General features: G+C 40.4%; 2 protein-coding genes across 4 annotated transcripts; one reads left to right on the top strand and one right to left on the bottom strand.

The window, feature by feature from the left end:
• Positions 1–335: 335 nt before the first annotated feature.
• Positions 336–2767, top strand: LOC5509835 (POTE ankyrin domain family member B3). The gene has a single exon (XM_001630276.3). The coding sequence runs from the start codon at positions 902–904 to the stop codon at positions 2438–2440; it is 1539 nt and encodes a 512-aa protein (XP_001630326.2). The 5' UTR covers positions 336–901; the 3' UTR covers positions 2441–2767.
• A 7-nt stretch (positions 2768–2774) lies between these two features.
• Positions 2775–20581, bottom strand: LOC5509834 (1-phosphatidylinositol 4,5-bisphosphate phosphodiesterase delta-4). 3 transcript variants are annotated; one of them, XM_032378782.2, is made up of 23 exons: positions 20188–20580; positions 18419–18482; positions 16532–16684; positions 16028–16225; positions 15832–15865; positions 15272–15401; positions 13792–13971; positions 12841–12934; positions 12339–12531; positions 11884–12015; positions 11661–11746; positions 11303–11385; positions 10750–10926; positions 9747–9821; positions 9184–9286; positions 8070–8249; positions 7533–7640; positions 7267–7391; positions 7103–7187; positions 6610–6756; positions 6050–6165; positions 4402–4453; positions 3433–3496 (listed from the first exon to the last, which is right to left on the bottom strand). In XM_032378782.2, the coding sequence occupies exons 1-22, from the start codon at positions 20224–20226 to the stop codon at positions 4439–4441; spliced, it is 2517 nt and encodes an 838-aa protein (XP_032234673.2). In that variant the 5' UTR covers positions 20227–20580; the 3' UTR covers positions 3433–3496; positions 4402–4438. The 3 variants fall into 3 exon arrangements, with proteins under 3 accessions (XP_032234672.2, XP_032234674.2, XP_032234673.2); XM_032378781.2 differs by lacking the exon at positions 4402–4453 and having other exon boundaries at positions 2775–3496; positions 20188–20581; XM_032378783.2 differs by lacking the exons at positions 4402–4453; positions 9747–9821 and having other exon boundaries at positions 2775–3496; positions 20188–20581.
• Between the last annotated feature and the right edge of the window lie 2094 nt (positions 20582–22675).

Genomic DNA, 22675 nt, shown 5'->3' on the forward strand with positions numbered 1-22675 from the left:
TCAATTGCCGTATCATGTCTTTATTTTACTGTAAAATTCTGACTAAAACCACATCAGAATAGCATCCAAAATGCCCGTTTACTACATGAGAATTAGCTAATGATATTTGTTATAAAGAATTATACCTTAAATGTTCTTAGTTCTACCCTAAAACTCTCCCATCTTTTCTTGGTTTATACCGGTTCAGTTACAACGAGCCTATTTTAGAGCCTTTTTTGGATTTATTATTATTTATATTACTATTCTTGGGATTTAGTGTAATCGGTAAATGTACAACAGGGCGCCTATGGCCCACAACCGGGGACGAGCATCATCTCCCAATATCATCCGCAATCGATCAAAAAACCCTTTCACCAATCATGAGATAAGATTCCACAAAATAACTAGAGATTGCGTCTCCGTTTAAAATCTGCCAATCAATTTTCGCACTGAAAAATAATATTTATTTTTCTGAATGACTTCGAATAAAAAGATATCAAGTTTCACACGCGAGAAAAATAAAGTTTTCTTCCGGGTGAAATTGAATTTCTCATTAAATATTCTAAAGACAGAACAGGATAACGGAAATGTAACTTCTTTAGCCTTAATTAGAAAGAAGTCATTTTGTCATCGTTTTAATTGCTCTGTTTTTAGTTTTTGGTTTATTATCGAATGACGCGACCCTGTTAAAATTAAAGATATTAACAAAGCCCCAATCAGTGAAGCACCCTAGCAACTAAAGAGCAATTTGAATCCATTAAATAGACCGCGGTTACTTAACGGCGCTGTGTGCGGTTGAAGAAGAGGAAAATTGACAACAGCCCAGCTGCTGCCACTGATCGCCATGACAACAAGGTCGTTTGACAAATTTACAACGAGAATAATGGAAGACTGACTCATCTTGGTAAATATTGTAGTCTCAATGCACCTGAGTATACAGAATGAGCAAAAGTTTGCTTCCGTTGATTTCGGTTTTTCAGAAACTTGTTTCTACCAATGTTCGCGTACAGTAGTGAAGGTCTTCCTTTTGACTAAACGAACTAGAGGACAAATGTGCGCGCTTACATCTGCTGTGAAAAGCAAGCGCTTTCGACAAGCAAAAATCTTAATTGAGATGGGTAACATCGACGTGAACGCCAGAGATGAGACAAAAAGGACGGCTTTGATGGAGTTGTGTTTCCTTGAGGAAGAGAATAAAGCGGCGAAGTTGGCTCGAATGTTATTGTCGCACGGCGCGCGTGTCGGGATCAGAGACGCCGACGGAATGACAGCCCTGAGCTATGCCACTAAACTTGGCCGTGAACAGCTAGTATCAGCAATGATGGAGGAGGTTCATTCATTTGATCCAAACGCGGCAGACAAGCACGGAAATACGGCCCTGCATTATGCCTCAATGTCTGGCAACTTTGTGGTGTTGAACCTCATATTAAAGACTCTAAAACGGTTCAAACTCAGCGCCGACAAACCAAACAATGCTGGGGAAACGCCATTAATTTGCGCTTCGAAAACAGGGAATTTTCTTTGTGCCAGGATTTTAGTCTCGGAAGGGAAAGCGTCAGAAAGCGCGCGTGACAGGATTCTATTCAAGACGGCGAGGGAATGGGGAAGGACGAAAGAGAGTTTAAGATCAGCTTCTAAGTCACCATTGTTCCGAACCTTACAACTTCCTGCGAGAGAAGATTGTCATGATAATGACGAAGATTTCCCAACTAGGCCGCGTCCACACACAGCCCCGCAGAGAGGCGAGCGAAACCACAGAGAGTTACTGAGGCTTCTCTTTAAGCTTTACGAAGGGCATGTATCACCAGCATACCGGCCGGCCGCAAAACCAAAACCAGTAGAAGTCGAGCCTCCGACTTCGCCAGACACTGTGTCGGAAACGGAATCGGAATTTTCCGAGTTTGGAGACTTCCTTGCAGGGCTTAATTCTCCGAGTTCGTCCGGTCGTCGGTTGAGTATCAGTAAGGCCTCGGGTCTTGCTAGCAATGCAAATACAGCGTTCAGAAGACGCTCCATAGCAACCATGGGACTCGGTAACCCGAATGCTGGCCGAAGACTTTCCGTAACCTCGGGGACCTCGGGTAGGCGCTCGTCGCAGTCGATGTCCGCGCCGAAAATCCGCCGAGGCTCAATAAACGTGATTGGTAAACTAAACATGAATCTGCAAGCGACCAAGCGAGAATCGCTGGAAAAAGGGCCGAGAATGCGTCGCAGCTCAGTTGATGTGCGTAGTAAAACACCTTCGAATAAGGATAGTGAACTAATTCCCCTTGACTACAAGGTTCCCGATAACACACCATCAACCCCGTCGGGGCCAGCAAGGAGTCGCAGTAGAACCCCCAGTAGGCCTCCATCATTCAGCAACCTTCACACTCTCGCAGAGGGGAGCGACGGAGAAGAAGAAGAGGAGGAGGAGGCGTTACACAGAAGCTCACCTGCAGCGCTGTACAGCCACAGATAACGCAACTTGAAAAATATCGGAAAAGAAAAGCCCTCGGGGACTTATTTCTAAAGTCTCGAACGGAGGTGGGCTCGTTAAAAAATGTTACGTTTAGTTTTTGTATTGGGAAGGCAAGGGGACTGACACTTTTGGCTCCCAAGGGGGGTGTATTGGGGAGGGGAACCTACAGTAGGCTCGTTATAGGGACTATGTCATGAGTTTCCGTGGACGGTTTACTCAACTAAATTTGAGGCTCGGCTGAAGGTAGTTTCAGGAATCCAAAGAATAGTTGAATAATAGTCCAAGCGATGCAAGCTAATGGTCACACCATTTGTAAAATAAAACAAACAAGGTATATAATTCATGGTGTTTTTTATTGAAATTTTATCCTAGAAATTATTTATATAAATAAGTACCCCCAAGGAGTGCTACGTTTCTGAGTACTATAAATAATCTTTTTAATGAATGAATAACAATGGTACAAAAATAATGTGATATAATATCACATTATAGAGAATCTATTTAAGATAATTTCGCATCATATGAAGTGTAATATGGATGTTTCAATGTTCAATAATAAAGGGATCTATGATTATTTCTTATCATGATTCGTGTATGGATATATATCATTGATAAACACTACATTGTTTAATGAAACTAAATCAATAATTGGCGAACAACAAGTGAGATGAGTGTGAATGGAAATAATGCAGAGGCTAGAACCCAACGTCGTGTCCTAGCTATCGTGCCCTTATATCATTAACATAAATCACAAAAGAAAAATGGGGTTGGAACACTAAACTCAATATGCAAGCCAAATCTTTAATAATACTAGACTAAACTTAGGCTAGTACCCCTGGTGAATGCGACTAGCTTGAAAACTAATGGGGTTTAGACCAATGAATGTGACATGCCACCAAACCCGCCATTTGAATACTGTTAAAAGATTAAACTGCCTTGAACTAAAGCCTCCAATGGGAAGTCCTCTAACCAATCCTCTAAGAGAAGAAACATCCTAGACTCGTCGTCAATCTGTGGGTTTCATGAAATGGTCGGCGAGGCAGGGTTGTTATGCGCCTGCAAACCAATAGCAGACAAGAAGTAAACGAATGACATAATGACATTAAACGTTTTATATGAGCACATAAAAGTGATTTGGGGGTCAAAAGTCTAATGAATAGCAAAACTGGCTAGTACGAGCTTCTTCCCTTGAATGCAGTCTCCAATATTCTGCATTATCCTTAACAGGAATGTGAGCTTAAATATATATAGACCACGAAAATACCAGAAGTCTGAGATTTAGGATCAAATCGAGTTTATGAAGTATTGCAAATTGCAGTATTGCTAAACTCCCCATCCATGTGCATCGTATACTAGCCAATACTTCACGTACATACTAGCCAATACCTCACGTACATACTAGCCAATACCTCACGTACATACTAGCCAATACCTCACGTACATACTAGCCAATACCTCACGTACATACTAGCCAATACCTCACGTACATAATAGCCAATACCTGACGTACATACTAGCCAATACCTGACGTACATACTAGCCAATACCTGACGTACATACTAGCCAATACCTGACGTACATACTAGCCAATACCTGACGTACATACTAGCCAATACCTGACGTACATACTAGCCAATACCTCACGTACATACTAGCCAATACCTCACGTACATACTAGCCAATACCTCACGTACATACTAGCCAATACCTCACGTACATACTAGCCAATACCTCACGTACATACTAGCCAATACCTCACGTACATACTAGCCAACACCTCACGTACATACTAGCCAACACCTCACGTACATACTAGCCAACACCTCACGTACATACTAGCCAATACCTAACGTACATACTAGTCAATACCTCACGTATATACTAGTCAATACCTCACGTATATACTTGTCAATACCTCACGTATATACTAGTCAATACCTCACGTATATACTAGTCAATACCTCACTGTAGGTGTACATCGATATAACACTTCATCTGCTACCTCTTCTTTCGCTGGTGATGCAAGAGACATGAAATGCCACATTATCCCAAATAATGCAATAAAAATTAGAGAAAAAAATGATATTTGACTCGTATTAAATTTTATTCGTTTTAACTCAGAGTGTCTCATAACAGGGTAAAAGGATGGCTTAAACGGATAGATGGGATGGCTTATAACGGATGAATGGGATGGATTATAACGGATAGATGGGATGGCTTAAAACGGATAGATGGGATGGCTTAAAACGGATAGATGGGATGGCTTAAAACCGATAGATGGGATGGCTTATAACAGATAGATGGGGTGGCTTATAACGGATAGATGGAATGGCTTATAACGGATAGATGGGATGGCTTATAACGGATAGATGGGATGGCTTATAACAGATAGATGGGATGGCTTATAACGGATAGACGAGATGGCTTTATAACGGATAGACGAGATGGCTTTATAACGGATAGACGGGATGGCTTATAACTGATAGACGGGATGGCTTATAACGGATAGACGGGATGGCTTATAACGGATAGATGGGATGGCTTATAAGGGATAGATGGGATGGCTTATAACGGTAGATGGATGGCTTATAACGGATAGATGGGAAGGAGTCGCTTATAACTGACGAAAGGCTGGCTTATAACTTAAAGTGATAGGGTGGCGTAGGACGGTGTAGTCGGATAGGTTTAAAATAGTTTTTTAGGGGAATAAAGTACATTTAGGATTTTGGTTGCTTGAGACGAGGTCCTTATGAGAGAATATTAAAGTAAGGAGTAACTTGATATGTTATTGTTCTTTTTTCAATTTTATAGTATTTTTGGTGTGACATTTTATATCTGATGCACTTAACCAACAGTTTTAAGGAAATAAAATATTTTTAATTCATACCGTCAGGGTTAGAGTGTAGTTAGAGATATTCATTATTATCATGCTGACTATTGCTATCTTTTTACTATTGCTATCAGTTTTATTTTTATATGGTTGTGATAATTTTGTATTTAGTATTATTAGTATTATTTAAAGCTTATTGTAGACTATTTGCAGTCACTTTTTTGGCACATGTCTGTAAAAAAGATTTCTTTGGCTCATAATTTTATTGTGTTGCACAAGGGACGGGAGGGCTTCCTCCCCATCTAGGCCTTTTCTAGGCACCTCTACTGAGGAGCACAGAGATCGGGAAAAGCCTGGGAAATGTTGTCCTTTGGCTGTGAGACAAACAAGTGGGTGCAACAGTCTTAAAGCAGTTGTGAGAGTTTTTTAATGGTTAACTTTTCTTTGAAGATATCAAGAGTCATATCTCATATACCATTCAAAGCCTTTCATTATTTATAATTAGTAAAGCATTATGCTTTGTTGTTACAAGCGTGCAAGTAATACACATTGGTTATGAAGGAAAGGAAGGAGGAGAAAAGAGAGAAAGAAAGGAGGGAATGGGGGAGATAAAAAATGAAGGAACGAAAAAAAAGAAAGAATGGGAAAATAAATGGATGTAAAGAAGGAAGGGAAGAAGTAAGGTGCGAGAGGGAAAGGGAGTGATGAAGGAAGTAAATGATAAAAAGAGCAAGAAGAATAGATACTTGAGACGAATAACAAGTGACAAAGGGAAATACCTGTCTTGTTGGAGTTTCTTTAAACCCACTCGCATCTTCTAGCATGACATGAACAAACAGGGAGGCGTGTGGCAGAGGCTCGCCCTTGATGTCCAACAGATGGATGTGTCGGTAACCTTCAATTTGATGATGCAAAATTATTTAATGCTTACCTCAACGGTATTGATGAAGAGAATTGAATAAATACTGTCAAAGGAAATGGGTAAATGAATGACAGGCTGTAGTGCATATGTTTACTGATATATAAAATTTTAATACTGCGAGGATTTGTTTTTGACGTTATGTAGGAATATATAATTCTGGTGTTGTTGTTGTTTTATTGATAATAATAAAGATGAATGTCTTGATGCTCATGGACATTATGACAATGATAAGGATTCCAGTGATGATTTTTGTTTCAATTTCGAACTTGATGATGGCAGAAGGCGGGCTAGGTAATCAATTGGACTATGACAAATACTGTGTGGGAACCTTCGATCACTAGCCATCTTTATCTACTGTGCGAGTTCGTAAAACCATACTCCCACACTAAGTGGCGTTGATAAAATATGTTTTCTAACCTGTTCTCAGGCTTGTAATAGGAAGGGAAAACTGCCCAATAAAATCATCTTTTCCCACATCTTCATCGTATACACAAAACCTCAACATAGCTAACTCCGGCACGTAGAGAAGCTTCTTTATCTCTTCATTCCATACAGGGTTAAAACCTGAATAGGTAACGTTCACAGTTACATGTAAATATTAATAATATGTAACGTTTAGAACAACAGTAACAGCAACAACAGTATCAATAGCGACGACTACCCGACAGCAACAACATCAACAGTAACAACAGAAAAAGCAGTTACAACTACAACATCAACAATACTACCACTAGCAACAACAACAACAACAACAACAACAACAACAACAGCAGCAGCAACAACAACACAATCTCAGCAACAGTAGCGACATCAACAACAACAATACTACCACTAGCAACAACGACAACAACAACAATAACACCATCCCAGCAACAGTAGCAACAACGTGGGCAAGAGATCCACATCTTACCGTTGTCTTTAATAACTTTTGTTTTGAAATCGGCACTGTCGCTGTTCACGCCATATATTTTCACCTCGACATAAGGATCGATAACCTGGAAGAGGGAATGAAAATTGTGCTAAGAATAAGCCGCTAGTGTGTCTTGTACAGTACATCAATTCACTTGTATATACCTCGCCTTTTGAGCTGGAACCCTGTGGTTTGGGTAACTGCTGACCGCTAATGACTTGAATAATGAGCAGCTTTTTCTTGACCCCAGGGCAGCTCTTCGGATTGTTGGGGTTGAATTTTATATCGGCTAAGAACGAGAAGGATAAAGAAGGCTATATGATGATAATGATGGTGTTGTTGGTAATAATAATGATGACGTCGTCATTCTCCACCTATTATAATCAATAAAATGTCATGAAGAAAGGTAGATGTACTGTGAATTACTTACGATTTCGCATGTATGCTGGCTTCAGGACGTAGCCTGCTCGCTTGTTCTCACGAAAGCGGCCCTGGTTCAGGTGCATGTACTCCCCGTCCGTTTGATAATTCAACGCAACTGCGATAAAAGAAGAAAACAGTCAGTATATAAACGATTTTATGAAATGAACACGTCATGCTAACTATGATTTTGTTTCCGAATAAGAGTTGTCTAAAGATCAATTGGATATAGAGAATCCATAATATTATAATATCAGAGAATCCATGTATCGCAACCGGCAGTGCTAAATGGGTATCAAATATATCAGCAAATGAAAAATAAAAACAAATCCAGGCTTCAAAAGCTGCAGAATTCTTGTTCATATATTCCTGTGAACATTCGCATGGCTTTCAGATACCAGGATTCAGGCATTTATACGCTACCCATGAAGCACTGCGGGCTACGATAAATTGATTTCCGAGTACTACGTTATTTGAAATAAGTGTATACCGACACCGACATCCAGTCGGGTGAATGACGGAACGCATGCACGGGGAGCAAACATACCAATCTGACAGCCAACATTCCACGCGACCTGAGGGTTATAGTTACTCGAGTCTACCCGACTACCCGCGGGATATGTGCGGGACAGTTGTCTTGTATTGTACTCCACAAAACCCGCGGCCTTGTTCTGCGCGAGAGTGGCGACTTTGGACTCAACAAACGAAGACATCTGGTAAAACTTGGCTGCAAAGTAACCAGTCAAACACGTTTGATTAGTAATACCATTATCACCTCGGATTCTTTTGTTTTCTGAGGGACGATTACTAGCGAAATTCCCTCGAAAACAATAGATGGTTCTAAATTTTTCTCATGCATTAATGAGAAGGTAGATTTAGTTTCTAAATTTCCTCCATGTATTAATGATGAGGGAAATTCAGTTCCTAAATTTCCCCCATGCACTAATAATAATGAAAAAGACGAAATAATTGTTTGTCTTCTAAATTTCCCTCTACATCAGTGCATGAGAGAAACCAAGATTCTTGTCTGCTAGTTTCCTCCAGGAAAGCAAATAGAAGGCAGCTTCCTGATTAACGCAGGAATAGACCCTGCCCCAGGAGACCAGAGTATTTGATCTAGTGATACCTAAACAACGTTAGACTAGATCCATGTGGGATGATTTTGATTGCTGTGCGCATGTGTTTTAATGACGTCAAAGAACTAAACTGTAGATATGTAGAGCAACTATGTAAATCAACTATGTTTGATTTGATGAGAATTGTTCGTGAAAATGTGTGGTCTCTAGAGGGATAAAAAGAACAATGCGTATGCAATGCATTGATCCATAAAACCGTGTTCGCTCATCCAACCTAATATTACTCGTAGTTGTGAGTTTATTTCCTCGGTGATCATGGTATTACAAAGTTATAGCATGGCATTTCGGGGAATTTAGTAATTAAATGTCCCCTCAACCTCGGGATGACTAGTAAAAGTCCCTCCGTCTGCGTTGTCGGGACTTCAACTAATCATCCCTCGGTTGGATGAGATATGAATTACTCAACCATATTATCTTGATTCCAGTTTTGTTTCATAAAAGCTAGGGTAACAACGTGGACCACTCCTAGCGAATGTAAAGGAAACTCAGAAAACAAGGACAGATCATGACAATACGTTTTTGTACCATTTTCCTTGGAATGTTCGAAATTCTTGAATCCAACACTACTGATATAGTTGACGCATCTTGAGAGCTCTTTCGCCAACTTGACTTTCTTTTCCTTGGATTCCTGTAAAAGGAAATCAATTCAACATAAACACAATAGTACACAAGGCACATGGAATTTAGTGACAAAAAAACAAGCAAGCAGAGACCTAAAAACCCTAAAGATATAACAGCCCACGTGATAAGGCAAAAGGTTCACGCTATGACAGAATACTGTACCTCATTTTGTAACACTTTGAGCTAATCGAAGATGAGGCGAGCTTACACTGTTATGCAGGGTATGGCTGAGGCATGCCACATACTGTATCTGATAGTATTTTAATTTCTCTATATACGTTACTATAGAATAATTCTAACATGATTGCCTTTGCCCGTGAATTGCTTGGGCTAGTTGAGGAAAAAGCATCGGTCGTTCTAAGGTATAATTTAACATGCGATTAAGGTAAACTATCATTTTATTTCATTCTTCTTTTCTTTGCAGAAAAAAAAACATGCATTCATCCGCTTGCAATATAGAAACTTACTTTTGCTGTTTTGGATTTTGAAGCTTTAGACACCGCACGGCCGACCGCTCGGAATGATCGCCTTAAGCTGTTAGACTACAACGACACAACCCGTGTTATTCCTTGCTTTGAATCTATTACTACGTTGTTGCCGCCCAGTGAGATGATTTTCCAAGATGGGTCAAAAGTGGATCGGTTAATATCGTGTGTTTATTAAGACTTTGGTAAGTTTGGTTAGATCTAGTTCAAACCGTATCAAAGATAAAGAAGAAAAAGAAATCAACAATTTTAACCGCTCAAAAGAAATTATTGGTTATTTTGTGACAATGAAGCAGTAGATGTGTAAAGAAACGTGACAAGAGACTCTGATAGAGCGAGTTGAATGACAATGAGAATAGTTGACTATATTCTATGAACAGACCAAACAACAGCAAGGAAGCGAATTACTGGTATAGTCCTCCAGCGTTGAAATGGATACAATTTTCTATTTTGTTGGACACATGCGCTGTGGCACCCTGTTCGCAAAGTAATCGGATAAAAGGGCGAAAAATGCGAAAATGTAGTTTTTCGGATAGCAGGATAAAAAATGAAGAACAAGGCTATGTTTGGCCAGTTGGCCAATGGTTTGGCGAATCACAAAGCAACGAGTTGTACGCAGTGAGTCAGGCTATTTGTCATGCTAGTCCCACAGAGACAGACAACTTTGCTGGTTGAAAAACGTTTACGTTATGTAGTGAAATGATCGGCATTAGTCGGTTAAGTTATGGCATGCTTGTGGGTTAATCGTACCGTGGTTTGCACGACATAACAACTGAAATAACGGACCACGACGGCAACCTCATCAGCAGCTATAACAATTACAACAATAATAACTGAAACATCACTGTTGACAAGAACGACAACCTTTTCTGTTCCAGCAACGACGACGACTACAAAGGCAACAACAGGGAATAATAACAACAACATCATCATTAGAAAATTAAACGCAACAAATGTAACCATGACATTTGACGCCTTTTCTTACCCGCTTCTTCTTAGCTGGCCTAGATGCAGAGGATGTACTGGGTCCGTCTGTAACTTCCCCTTCCCTTGCAGCCGCCAAATCCTCCTGTTCGATGTCGGCAGCTTCATCCTCGTCCGAAACCGTCCCGTCATCCTCCTCGACCGCTGCCATCTCCTGCTCCGGTTTCAGCTTCTTCCCCTTAAAGACATCGGAATAGGTGAGATTAGGAACAGTAGTGGATTATTCTATGATTCTGGGCGACGGACTGAGATGTAAATGATTTGATATGTGTATGTAATGATTGGCACGCGATGTAAAGCGTACGAGCTAGATATATGTTGTAACACGTTGTACATTAGCAATGTGCTAATGACCGAATAAACAATGAATAATGAAGTTAAGAAGATTGCATCCATCACACAAACGGCAAATCGTAATACTAGAAAGTTTCTTATATATGCCCACGTAATAAAATACAAAACTTAACAAAAAAAGAGAGCCTTTTTTAGAAACAATGTACGTAGGCACTATGACCAGTTTTGTTTTGTGCTGCCACATTTAGAATGCTCAGTACCTTGATTAGGACTTTTCCCTTAAGTGATTCTGGGGAGGGGAGGCTCGTCAGCGCAGTGTCCACTGGGTCTTTAAACAGCTTGTCTGGAAAACGCACAAACAGAGTTAGGGTTTTGAGAAACATGAATCAATAGAATGAACAGCTTGTCTGGAAAACACACAAACACAAAGTCAGGATTCTAAGAATCAATCGGAAATGTATAGGTTTCTATTGTTGGTTTTCTAGTATGGTTTTATAAGTCCGCTAGTTCCTATCTGGTATTTTATGGTCCTATATGGTGATTTAGTTACTAAAATGGTTTTGTATTCCCTATGAGTTGCGTCAAAGTCAAGGCTAGGTGTTTTATTAAAAATTTCACCTCCCAAGATGTTTTCCAAATGTTCCGCTATCTTCCTCTGGTTTTCAATGTTGCAATGGTTCTCCAGAGACAAAATCACAGGGTAACTACAAACAACAATAGCAATAACATAATATATTAACTGAGAGAACAACAAAAATGTCGTCATAAAATATAGAATGCACCACTTAAGGTGATATGTTAAGTATCTGTCTTTCCGGACAAGACTTGGGTGTACACTTACTCAGATACTTTGAAGGCATGTTCGGCTACAGCTTGTATAATGTCTTTGAACTTGATCTTGGAGGTGAGGGTGTGGCCGTGGTAAACGATTGGGTCACCATTATCCCCGTCCCAGCAGTCCAGCTCTACACACCTGCAACAGCAATATGAACTCTTGTGCCCTCTGTTGTACGAGATAATATATGGTTTTAACTGCTTGGCTTATATTCAAAACCATGCTTAATGAATAATCGAAGAAGTAGTTTAAAGTTTACTCAAAGTACATTGTCAACTGGGCGCGTTTTGCGTGATGGCATCGGAGAAAAAGAAAACGCCATAACATAAAACAATAAGATTACTTTCCAGTACACTCACAAAAATCGGCTTCACGTGTTCCCATCGAATTTATACATATATCACATGCTGGAAAGAGCGTCTGCGCGCGATAATAAAACCGCTTTTACCAGAGTAACGCACCTGCAGCCTTTGTTGAACGCGTTGATGTAGGCGTCGACGCTGGACGGCCCTTTAAGCTGGTCCTCCATGAGGTATGTGTTATGAGAGGACGCGATGAAATAGTGTGAGAGCGGCTGCCTCATGTCCTGGTATACCTTGTCATGAGCAGTATCGAAAATGTCTCCCTCTTTCGACAGTAGGTAGTTCGTCAGTCCTGATGGGCATGCAGTTTTTTAACATCAACACGAGCAATTTTAAGATCAGCTTTATCTTTTATCAATTTTTCTAATTTATGCAAATACGGAAAATCCATCCTCCACCTTCCAAACATCATCTTAAGCAATTTTTTTTTGCCACAGCACTCATGACTGAAACTAACAATGAATGCATATTCTAACATGGAAAAATTCAAAGCTACATTTACTAGATATTGGCAAATGTAGCGGGCATAGCTATAAGCATAATTGGCCGGTGCAGTAGATACAATTAGAGGCTGCATACGTATGTTAAGTGAGGAACTCACCGTCAATCCCAAGCTGTTTGTCCCTTTGACCTTCTTCGGTCGGTTCGTAGGTAGATATGATAATGTCACAATATTGTTTCGACACTTCTTTGACCTGCGGGAGTAGTAAAAAAGTAAACCGCCATGAGCTTGTTTTAAAAAACAGAACCTCCCACCATGAATATCACGTAAAACATAGCCAATTTACCGTTATCATTACAATGAACAACACTAAACATCACCATTAACAAAAGTCGAACTATGCTTGACTTCACGAGCATTGGCCATCAACAACACACATCACCAGCGTTAAGTTTATTATCAGAAAAAAAACATCATAACCATTATACCATCACTAACCACGCCACCAACTAAAGCGCCGCTTCACAACCAACATCTAAAGCAAGAGTACCACCATTACCATCAGACTACCACGACCGCAATTATTACTATCACGCAAGCGGCACCAATTTATTACAACCACCATCGCCACCGCTATATCTATAATCACAAACAACATTATAACCATTACCATCACTTATAACGCCACACTTTCCTGCAGCTTCACAATCAACTTCGACAGCAAGACCAACGCCACCATCACTACCACGACCACTATCACCAACACGCGAGCGCTACCATTAACATCGCCAAGGTCGTGCTCACAAGCAACAACAACAACAACCATCGAGGGCCGTAGCAGGGGGTCGGGCACTGGGGGACGTGCTACCCCAGCATTTTCAAAAACTAAAAAAAAATGACCAGTATGGGCGTGGCTGTGCCCCTCATTGTTTTCTTAATGTTTCTGTATCGTGCCCTCCCCCCCCCAAAAAAAATAATAATTCAAAGCTCGCTACGGTCATGCTTTCGTAAGATCAAGTAAATGTCAAACGTCGTTTCACCCCTATACCACCACCAGCAGGTACAGTCACTTCTATGCTACGGGCTAATGTACCAAGGAGAGATAGTTACCCCCTGTTTATAAAGAAACTTTTGAAGATCCTCCACGTTCATGTGCGCTTTTCCGCTGGCGAATTTGTTCATGATCTCGACAATTTCGTCTCTGGTAGCTATGGCTTTGAAGAACTCGGCGAATTCTTCTTTGTTCAAGGCAGCTTCCGCACCGGCCTGTTCACCTTCAGTGTTGGCTTCCTTTTTACGAAAAAAAAATAACAAGTCTCTAACCTTTTTTTTCTACAATGTGTTCTCTACACTGCCTCTCTCATTGTGGTCTCTGTATTGGGTCTCTCATTGTGGTCTCTACATGGGTCGTGTAGCAGCTCTCAGAATTAGATTTTACCTGATTGGATTGATAAACCACAGACAAAACAATGGGAAACAAAACAATAGAACGGGAATACAATAGAACAATGAGGTGATCCAGCCAATCCTGTTAGGCCTTACGAGCGGGCTGCTACATGACTATGACTGCTCTACACTGGGTCTCTCATTGTAGTCTCGACACTGGGTCTCTCATTGTGGTCTCTACATTGGGTCTCTCATTGTGGTCTCGACACTGGGTCTCTCATTGTGGTCTCTACATTGGGTCTCTCATTGTAGTCTCGACACTGGGTCTCTCATTGTGGTCTCTACATTGGGTCTCTCATTGTGGTCTCGACACTGGGTCTCTCATTGTGGTCTCTACACTGGGTCTCTCATTGTAGTCTCGACACTGGGTCTCTCATTGTGGTCTCTACATTGGGTCTCTCATTGTGGTCTCGACACTGGGTCTCTCATTGTGGTCTCTACACTGGGTCTCTCATTGTTTTCTCTACACTGGGTCTCTCATTGTAGCCTCTACACTGGGTCTCTCATTGTGGTCTCTACACTGGGTCTCTCATTGTAGTCTCTACACTGGGTCTCTCATTGTGGTCTCTACACTGGGTCTCTCATTGTAGTCTCTACACTGGGTCTCTCATTGTAGTCTCTACACTGGGTCTCTCATTGTGGTCTCTACACTGGGTCTCTCATTGTAGTCTCTACACTGGGTCTCTCATTGTAGTCTCTACACTGGGTCTCTCATTGTAGTCTCTACACTGGGTCTCTCATTGTGGTCTCTACATTGGGTCTCTCATTGTGGTCTCTACATTGGGTCTCTCAATGTAGTCTCTACATTGGGTTCAATTCAAGTTCTGCGAAGGCAGACACTATATGTGTCGTAGAAGAGAGATATCTTTTCTCAAATAGATGCCATTACGTAAGGTGCAGCTTGAGGTAACTCTCTACTCCTCAAGTGAGTCTATTATAGCAGTTCCCAAGAATCTTCTTATCTAGCGCTTGAAGAAAGGCTTACAAGCCCTTGCTATCAACGAAGCGGTAGCGTCATCCAGACCACTACTTTTTCATATCGTCGTTCACAATTAAGTGTATTCCAACCTTTGTATTGACTTATCCAACCTTATTCCACTCTAATGCCTACCTTGTATTATTTATCTGACTTGATTTGACTTACCCTAAATCTCTTCTTTATTGTCTTTGGCGTGATGTTGACATTCAACGCGTTGAGTAATTTCGTAACCTCACTCAGGCCGAGCTCACCATCTTTGTTCTTATCAAATTTTTCAAAGGCGTCGATCAGCCACGTGCACCTTGTTAAGGAGTGAAAGACGTGGTTCACGAGAAGAGGGGGGGGGGGGGGGGGGTAGGAAGAGAAGGCTATACAGAGAGACAGAGAGACTACCCATCCCTCTCCTCCCCCCCCCCCCTTCATTCTCTCCTTCCACCTCCTCTTCCTTATCCCTCCTTCCTCTCCCCCGCATCCTGCTCTATCACCTTCCTATTCCTCTTCCAAACACACTTTCTCCTTTTCTTTACCTCCCCACCTTTTCTTCAATCTCCTTCTCCGTACAACCACCTTCTTTCTCCTCCTCCTCCTACTCTCCCCCTCCCTCTCCCTTCATCTTCTATTCCCTCTTTCCGCAATCCTTTTTCTCTTTTCTATATCCTTCTTTACCCCTACATCCCTTATCCGTACAATCCGAGAAAAATCCTCGTTATGATGGGAAAGGATATTTTTGCCTTAATACTTTGTCTTTTTCGATCGTATCTGGAAGAAAAACAAATAATCAAAAGCTAAAAACATCTTCAATTCAAATCGTTACAACAATTTGTATTTCTGAAAATATATCACTCAAGTAGGGCCGTTCTAGGGTGGGTGGTGAGGCTTGAGACTGAAATCGAACATTGATATCAAGAATCTTATACTTACTCTGATTGTTAATAAGAGTCTGCAGTCCCACCAGCCAGAGGTTAGCTGTATCTACAGACTTGGCCACGAGATCGAGGCTGCGATCTGCGCCGAATTTGACGGAAATGCACGTATCCAGCGAATACTTCTTGGCGAGGTCACCAAGCGTTTCCTTTACGTCATCGCCTGACAGAACATCGGTAATTTGGGCGATTTCATCTGAAAGTATAGTACCCAGTATATCAGAGTAACGCATTTCCTTGTGTGCCTCATTAGAGATGAAAGGCTAATAAAACGCTGGCCGTACCTTGCAACTGACTACAACAAATGGTCAATTTATAGGTTGTATTTTATAGGATAGATAGAGCAGTTACGCTATGTTAGTTCTAGATGGTTTTAGGTTAATCTATTGGGTCACAATACTTTGCTAAGCTTTTTCTTTGTCTGTTTGTTTTTGAGGTATGAGTAATTGCATCCGATGTGGGTTTTTTCGTCGTTATTTAGCCTTTTTAGATAATTACTTACATCTGATGTGCTTTTTCTTGGTCGGTTTGTAGGTAATTGAAAGGCGGTCATCATCTAGAAAAAACTTCTTGAGTTGGGGCTTTCTGCTCTTGCCGTGCCCCGCTAGCTTGGTCATATCATCGCCTTTCTGCATGTGGAGCCAACATTCGTGTGCTATAAGATAAAAAAGGCTATAAAATAAAAAGGCGCTGACAACTCTTACAAAAACGCTCCAAGTCCCTCTTGCTCTGGGGCTATGTACGGGACTCCTGTGGCGGGCATGGCAGTGAGGCAAGAGGAACACCACTCAACACAGGAAACCCGATTAAATCACCTGGAACAAGGCTGAACAGCCCTTTTTAAAAAATTCCCAAGAAAGTAAGCAGTGTTTGCAACCTTATGGTAGTCCTTAAGGACAGACGGTTGAGGTCTTATGGTATGGTTTATGAAAACAACTATATCCTATACTGCTCCTTTAATCTCCACCCACGCCACGTCATCTCCGCCCCCAGTTAAACACGTAACGTGAACGATTCCAAAAGTATCGGTGATCCTATTACCACGAATAGAAAGGGAGACTAAATGTTGTTTTCAAAAGATTGAAGGTATGTAGTAAGTTTATAGAAATAGAAACTTTGGAAAGGGTCAAGAGGCTACTGTCATAACAGTTTGCATGCGAGCCTCTTCACGGTTGGCGTGACTTCTCAATTGACAAGCACTCTGAACCAATCAGAGTTAAGAAAGGGAGTTTGTTTAGATATTGTAAACAACACATCAACGGAAGTGGTGGGTGTGTGAAAGTTTTAAAATCATTGAAAATAGAAAAAAAAATTGCAAAAAATACAATCTATAAGACTAGAAAGAGTTTCTTAAAAATAACTTTCACAATGCCTCTTTCTGGCTTTTTTTCCATAAACGATTCTTAAAATTATTTTGGAATATTTGACAGCCACCCTAAATGCCACCTGTAATGGTTTGTTTGTCTTTTCGAAATTGATACTCAAATAACTTGGCTATGATTCATATTGCTAGAGATTTCGGGGTAAATTTAAGGACATGGAAAAAATAAAGAATGACTAAACAAAAACAAAAGGAAAGGATAATCATGTTATAAGTGAAGGGCAAATGATAAACAAAATCTCACAAAACCATGAAGAGCTTAATATGCAGTCCTGGGACATCCCATTTGTTTGTCTTTGTCCCTTATTGAACATTCTGGGAAGAACTAGCTTTACATTACAAAAGCGCTGTTAATGTTTCGTAAGATAATAACTGGTGTATGAAGACAAAAAAAGGCCTAACACTTCTAAAGAAAACGTTTTTAATCAATCTCCGTTACACGATAAGAAAAGGCTGAGACAGATCAATATAGCTTAAATTATTATTGTTCAGACTTATAAACTTTGTAAAAGAAGTAGTTAGAGAGATACACAGAGTATTTTAGTGTCCTTAGTTAAAAATTAATAGGCACTCGTTAGAGCCGATAATATGCAATCATAAGAAATACCGAGAGTGAGAAAACCGTGATGAAACTCAAGATTCACGTAATAGATTGTCTTGAAAATTGTCTTGAAAAATCGATAATATAAAAATTTTACTAGAATTTTCACAGCTTAAACGTGTGAGTTCTTACTAAACTCTTAGTGTCACGCTTGAATAATGAAATTGTTTAGCAGGATATTTTAATTTCACCGACACAGCTAAATACCGAAGAATACAAACTACTTTACAAGGGAAACAAATCGTAGAATAAGATAAGAATGATTTATCCAAGCAGCATTAAGAGTCTTGAGGTTCAATGCAAAATGTAAGATGTTTTCCTTCCATGACAACCTTAGCATAAATCGATGTTGAAGCATTTATAGTAAGTCTAAGTGATAATTCAGACGAGGTATAATTGCTCCATACCTTCAATATCAGCGGAATTGCTGCCTGTAGCCATGTTCTGGCTTTTTCGCGGTTTATACCCAACCTGCAGCACAGAAACAAAAGAATTTGAGCTCAAAGTTCGTCTGGGTCAGTTATTACGGCGTGACAGCCTATGTCTTGTCGGGGTACTGTAAACAGACTGAGGTATCGTCACTTTATACATCACTTATCTCATGAATATTGACGAGGACGCGCGAAAAAGTGAATTCCAACTGTCTAATATAAACCGTGCTATTTACAGTATTTAGGATTCGATGCCAAGAAAATACAATAAAGCACCAGCTTAAATAACCAAAGGAAAGTATAATGAACGCTAAAAGTTGTTTACAACTTTTATAGTATATATATCCATTAACTTCAAAAGTTTTTTGGATATTACACAAGTTTAATGACTAAATCGAGATTGCATTTAGGATATTTTTATTTTTTGGGGAGTAGCTTTTCTAACGCAGACATACTTTGCAAATCCACCAGACTGTTATTATTCTTAGATTAACTTCGTATGGACTCCGAGGTTTTCTAAACGTTGAGCATGGATTGCAAAGAAAGTCGACTGCTTTGAACAAAAGGCAGAAGGATTATGGTATTGGCTACTCACTCCTACATAACATACAAACGCTGAATGAAAAGGGAGGACAAATATCTAACGAGGATAAATTGCCGTATTGTCCTTGAAATCATTACTGTTCTGTAAACAGAGCACAAATACTTGGCGGCTACTAGGGCAACAAACAGAACCATTGAGACAATGAAACAATTACGATAGAGCGGCTTTGTGGATGCCGCAAAACCGGGGAGGGGGGACAAAGGAAACGAAGGACAGCCAGTGTGGGTGGGGTGTGGGGAAGGTTGGCACGATCGTGGTATTTTCCAAATGCTGAATACGAAAAGACCGGCGAATTGACGAGCTGTTTGTCTTAATAGGGTAAGGGGTAGGGACTAAGGCACGCCCCCCCCCCCCCTTTAAACAATTTTTTAAAGAATGTGAATCATCTGGCAGTTATTCATGGATATTTATATATATATATATATATATATATATATATATAATGAGATCACCCCCAGGAGCTGTCAGTGGAGGTTGCAGGATCTTTATTTATCAATTTTTTAAATTTCGGGAAACAGCGAAACGAGCGGCAACCAAATAGAGCATATGGCCGACTAAAAGCACAGAGACGAAACGCACTTTGAATAATAAGAAAGACGACGCACTTCGAGTATTCTTCTCCGTACCTTCCCTACTTTTATTTTTTCTTTTCTTGTGCCTATGTACTGTATAACACAACGATCGCGCCTATGCCATTAGCCTGTCACACATTTTAGCTCACTACAGGACTCCCCCTAAATAAAACAATCACTTCCCAATGAAGCAAAGGAAGATGGCAAGTTGACAGGCAATACATCTTTTGCGATATATACAAGTTCTCAACTTACATTACCAAAGGATATTTAGCCTATAAGTTCCATTCTAAGAACCTTACGCTTCGCATATGGGTATGGCCACTGCTTCAAATACTTCATTACCAATAGATTTTCACTAATGTATATTTTTCTTGTAGTAATTAAAATTGAAATTTAGGTTTTACCTACTAGAGTTGTGAATAAGCCATTATTATTATCTTTTTTATATGCCAATCTAATTTAGCTCCGGTTATACCAGACTCTAAATAGCCTAAAGACTACATTTAGGACTACATTTAGGAGCTGATTTATGAGAAGGAAGTGGAATACAACCAGTTTCTACTCACCAAGCGTGGCATCGCACCAATAGTCGTCGTTTTCCCCATTTTAACGTTTTCTGTACATTGGAGCTGGAAGACTAGCTAAAATAAAGTTGGCAAGTTACTTATGAAGGGCTGGTTTTGTGGTGTCTGTTCCATTGTCACTCCTGGTAAAAGCAGCCACATACAACACGCAAATGTTTCAGAGCTTGATAACATCCATTAAAGCACAATCTGGGCTCCCATAGAAAACATGCCGATGGGTCTTTTACGAGTTCGATGGTTTGTGGTAAGAACTTGGTCGACTTTTGTTTCTGTTCGACAAACCCCGTCCTTCGAGAGACAGGTTTCCTTGATGTTGTAACATTAATATAATATTCACATAACGATACATTCCTGCACACAACTCAACCGCATGAAAATATTCCATTAGTTGTTCAAAATTATTCCTGTTCCTGTTGATTCACCTTGTACGTTTATTGTTCAAAAAAAGAAAACAAAATAACGAATGCATGAATAATAAATGTGAGTTCTTTCACACAGATTAACACATTAATACAATTGGATTGTTTTTATGTGGTTATCTTTTCTTTTGAAACCACTGAACCAACCAAGAAAATTGCACAGATGACTTCAACATTGACTAATCACCTGTTCATAATTTTATGGGGTGCTGTTATTTTTGCCCTCACTTTTATAATCTAATGGTTTTGACAAGCCCGACACGATTCAGTAGAGAAAAGGCATAATAAGGCCACATAAAAATATATTTCGTTTCTGGTCGCGATATCTTCTTTGGTAGCATGCGGACGGAAGGTTTTTATTTATCCTTTTTTCATTTTTATTTCTTATTAGGCTTTGGAGATTTATTATGGAGTAAAAATATAAAATCACGAGTTTATTGTCATGCATTTTCTTTCTTTTTTTTTCGTCGAATAGCCCGTGTGTCGCACCTTCCGAGCCAATTAGATGCACTGCGGGGGGCCCATGGATGAGAAGGGGCCACAGGGATCCCAAAACAAATAATATTAATAACATCTCCCTTCTCAACAAAACGTTAGGTAGAATGTTCGATAAATGTCTTTAATAATGTTCAATAAGTCTTTGCGGCTTTCTAATGACTCTCCCGGATGCTGTAGCAATGGGTGTTTCCGGGTGTTCCTCATCCGGTTTCGCTGGAGGCTTTGTCGGAGTAGGTAAGGCTGTCCCAGTTCTGTCTAGCTGCGTTGGGCTGTTGGAACGATCGGGGCAATACTTCAGCTTTCCTCCACTCAGTCTCCCGATTTGGACGGTTTTCACGACTTGATTGGTAGTTGGGTACGTGGTTTTCTACTGATTAACAATTGAGCTGGTGAAACGCCTAAGTCATCAAAGGGTGTGTTCCTGTATTTTAGCAGTCCTTCAAAAGGATCTTTTTGGTTGGCAGCTGCTTTCTTTAAAATCCGCTTTGCAGTTTGTACTGCTTTCTCAGCAGCTCCATCTGATTGCGGATACTCTGGAGAGCTTTTGGTGTGATGGAAACCCCACTCTTGAACTGTTAAACAGGTTTCTTTTGTTAACATACTGGGAACCATTGTCGCTCAGAACTTCCGCCGGGATCCCAAACCTTTCAAAGATCTTCCTTAAGTTATTGATAACGCAGTTATCGGTTGTTTGGAGAGCAACTCAATCTCAAAGTACTTTGTATAAAAATCAGTAAAAAGCAAATTAGGCTTTTGTTTTCACCCATGTGTGCACCATGAACCTCTGCCCTCAAAGGTCTCGGGAAAACAATTCTGTCTGCTTTGAATAACAAACCATCTTCGACGCTAAGTTCCTCCCTAAAACTACAGTATTCCCTCGCTAGCTCATCCAGCTGATGCTTTTCTTCTGTCCATCCTTTAACGACATATTCCATGACCACTTGAGGTAACATCGCAGTTCGAAGATTCTCTGAATTTGTACAAAATGTTACTATCTCCACCAAGAGTGTCAATCAAGTTGATTCCAATCACCTCTTCTGGTTCAGTGTCACTAACAGGGGCTCTACTTAAGCAATCTGAGAAAATTTGTTTCTATCCTGACACATAGCGAACATCAATATCATACTAGGTGAGCTTCAACAACATCCTCTACAACCTCGGTGGTGCTTCATTCAAGGGCTTTTGGGAGACAGCTTCAAGTGGCTTGTGGTCGGTTTCAACTACGACATGTCCATATACGTATGGAACTTTTCAGCTCCCCAGACAATTGCCAATAACTCTCGTTCTATGTTGGCATACCTTGTCTCGGCAGGAGAGAGCGTTTTTTAGCCAAATGCTACAAGTCTTTCTCCCAGCACCTAATCATGTGCCACTTGCATCATTAAGCACTGTCTCTTTCTAGTTGTCGAAATAGGCCAAAACTGGCGCTGAGGTAATGACTTCTTTGAGTTTGTCGAATGCTTGTTGTTGTGGCGCCTCCCATTCAAATGCTGAATCATTTTCTTGCACAACAAATATTCTTCATTGGTTGGGTACGTCTGACACCATGAAAT

Source organism: Nematostella vectensis, chromosome 1 (genome assembly GCF_932526225.1).
Source record: "Nematostella vectensis chromosome 1, jaNemVect1.1, whole genome shotgun sequence".
Taxonomy (NCBI): domain Eukaryota; kingdom Metazoa; phylum Cnidaria; class Anthozoa; order Actiniaria; family Edwardsiidae; genus Nematostella; species Nematostella vectensis.